The sequence below is a fragment of the Hipposideros armiger genome, unplaced genomic scaffold, assembly GCF_001890085.2.
Source record: "Hipposideros armiger isolate ML-2016 unplaced genomic scaffold, ASM189008v1 scaffold_90, whole genome shotgun sequence".
Classification (NCBI taxonomy): domain Eukaryota; kingdom Metazoa; phylum Chordata; class Mammalia; order Chiroptera; family Hipposideridae; genus Hipposideros; species Hipposideros armiger.
This window is the reverse complement of record NW_017731440.1, coordinates 2,406,962-2,408,770: the sequence shown is the minus strand read 5'-3', so window position 1 is coordinate 2,408,770 and position 1,809 is coordinate 2,406,962. Positions and strand designations below refer to the sequence as shown.

The 1,809-nt window shown below is 41.1% G+C and overlaps 1 protein-coding gene and 1 non-coding gene across 3 annotated transcripts in view; one reads left to right on the top strand and one right to left on the bottom strand.

The window, feature by feature from the left end:
- SLC25A21 (solute carrier family 25 member 21) overlaps positions 1-1,809 on the bottom strand; it is a 471,814-nt gene that overhangs the window by 5,661 nt on the left and 464,344 nt on the right. For both annotated transcript variants that reach the window (XM_019644728.1, XM_019644729.1), the window contains one exon: positions 863-1,044. In XM_019644728.1, coding sequence (XP_019500273.1) covers positions 863-1,044 — 182 coding nt within the window. The remainder of the gene's footprint in view (positions 1-862; positions 1,045-1,809) is intronic.
- Positions 300-373, top strand: TRNAI-GAU (transfer RNA isoleucine (anticodon GAU)). The gene has a single exon. It is a non-coding gene; the product is annotated as a tRNA-Ile (tRNA).

Genomic DNA, 1,809 nt, shown 5'->3' with positions numbered 1-1,809 from the left:
CAACTTGGGCCAGTGAAGCAACGTCCTCCACAACTAGACTGAAGAACAAAACAACAGCAACTTGTCTGTTCCCCTTTCCCCAATTCCCCTGCACTGTTCCCATCCCCCCAATTCCCCAATAAAAATCTTAAAAAAAAAAAAGATCACGAACTCAGTGTTCACATAAGGAAATAGGATGCAGTTTAAATAAAAAATAATAAAAAATTACTTTTTTTTAAATTACTTGAGAGTAAGACCCCAGGGTAAGGAAGGATGAAGAGACAAAAGTAAGATTTAAAAAAAAAAAAAGACCAGGTGGCGGCCGGTTAGCTCAGTTGGTTAGAGCATGGTGCTGATAACACCAAGCTTGCAGGTTCGATCCCCGCATGGGCCACTGTGAACTGTGCCCTCCATACCAAAAAAAAAAAAATCCAGTAGAAAAAGGCACATACTTCACATTTTTAAAAGAAAACTACTTTCACAGAACTCTCATGTTTAATTCTCCCAGGAGAATATAATTAGGTGACATTTTGATTAGATTTCCCTGTCAGAAGACAATGCTTCTCAGCTCATGCGTTAATAGGGCATATTATATGCAATAGGCTACTATGCAAACTGACAAGCAAAACGTTCATGTTGGCATTCTAAGACACACCCGCAGCTTATTGGACGATGGTGGCTCACAGGTTCCTGGTGGCACAGGAATGTTTTGCCAACATTTCATTATTGTGTTATCCTGCCAAGTTTGTCATCGATTCCCTAGAGCTTCTCAGACTCACAACCCAATTTTTGGAGGGCTCAATGGCTCTCACCAAATTGGAAGTACAACAGGATTCTAACAATACTTGAGTCTTGCTCATTCATTCAAATAAGACTGCCTTACCCTTCTTCCTGGTAGACTGTTGCCATTGTTTTAAAACAGGTTCTGTACTTGATCTGTCCAGGAACTGGCTGAGGCCCTTGAATCCTACTTTTGGCAACATCAAAAGGGATGTTAATGACTGAGGCCATTGTGCCTGAGAGAAGACCGATCCCAAATTTTCTCACAAACTCCAAGGTTGGATCCTAAAAGAAAAGAAGAATAAAATAACAGAGAGGGAAGCGGAAGCCCCTAAATCGGTTCAACGCTATAAAGCAATATGTATTTAGGCAGAGCATTGCACTCCCCGGCACCCTCCTGTTATTCCAGCAGAACACATTAGGATTTCCTAGGCTGGAACTTGTTTTCTTGACAATCCCATTGGCTATGTTTTTACACATGGTCTAAATTGCTGAAGTACACATTTCCTCACACAGGATTTATAAACACAGTTCATAAAGAAAGACTGGTATGGCATATGGGGATGATTTGTATAATTGGGCTTCACAATGTACTTAGTATTACTGTATCAAAACAGGAGAAATCCAAGCACACTATTAGCTAATTGGCCAGAATATTTTACAAATGACAGCAACTTCCACCATGAAGCCTACTAAAATGCTCATTTGTGTGTGGACCCCCAAACGTTAAATTAAATCAAGGCTACTCTCGGTCTGCTGCTATTCCCCTCCAGGTTTTTTGCATTTATTTTCACGTGTAGCTGATCCACTGTACTGAGAAGTGCTAGCTTCCTGTTATTAACAAACCAACTTGGGGAGGCCGCAAAACAGCCTGTGACATTCTGTGCATTATAAACAGTAGTAAGTCACTGGGCTAATTGGCTAAAGAATTTACAGCCCATTGTTCTTGAATTTTATTCTTCCTCATGGCAAAGGAAGAAGAGAGAGGGAGGGGGAGAGAGAGAGAGAGAGAGAGAGAGAGAGAGAGAGAGAGAGAGAGAGAGAGGAGAA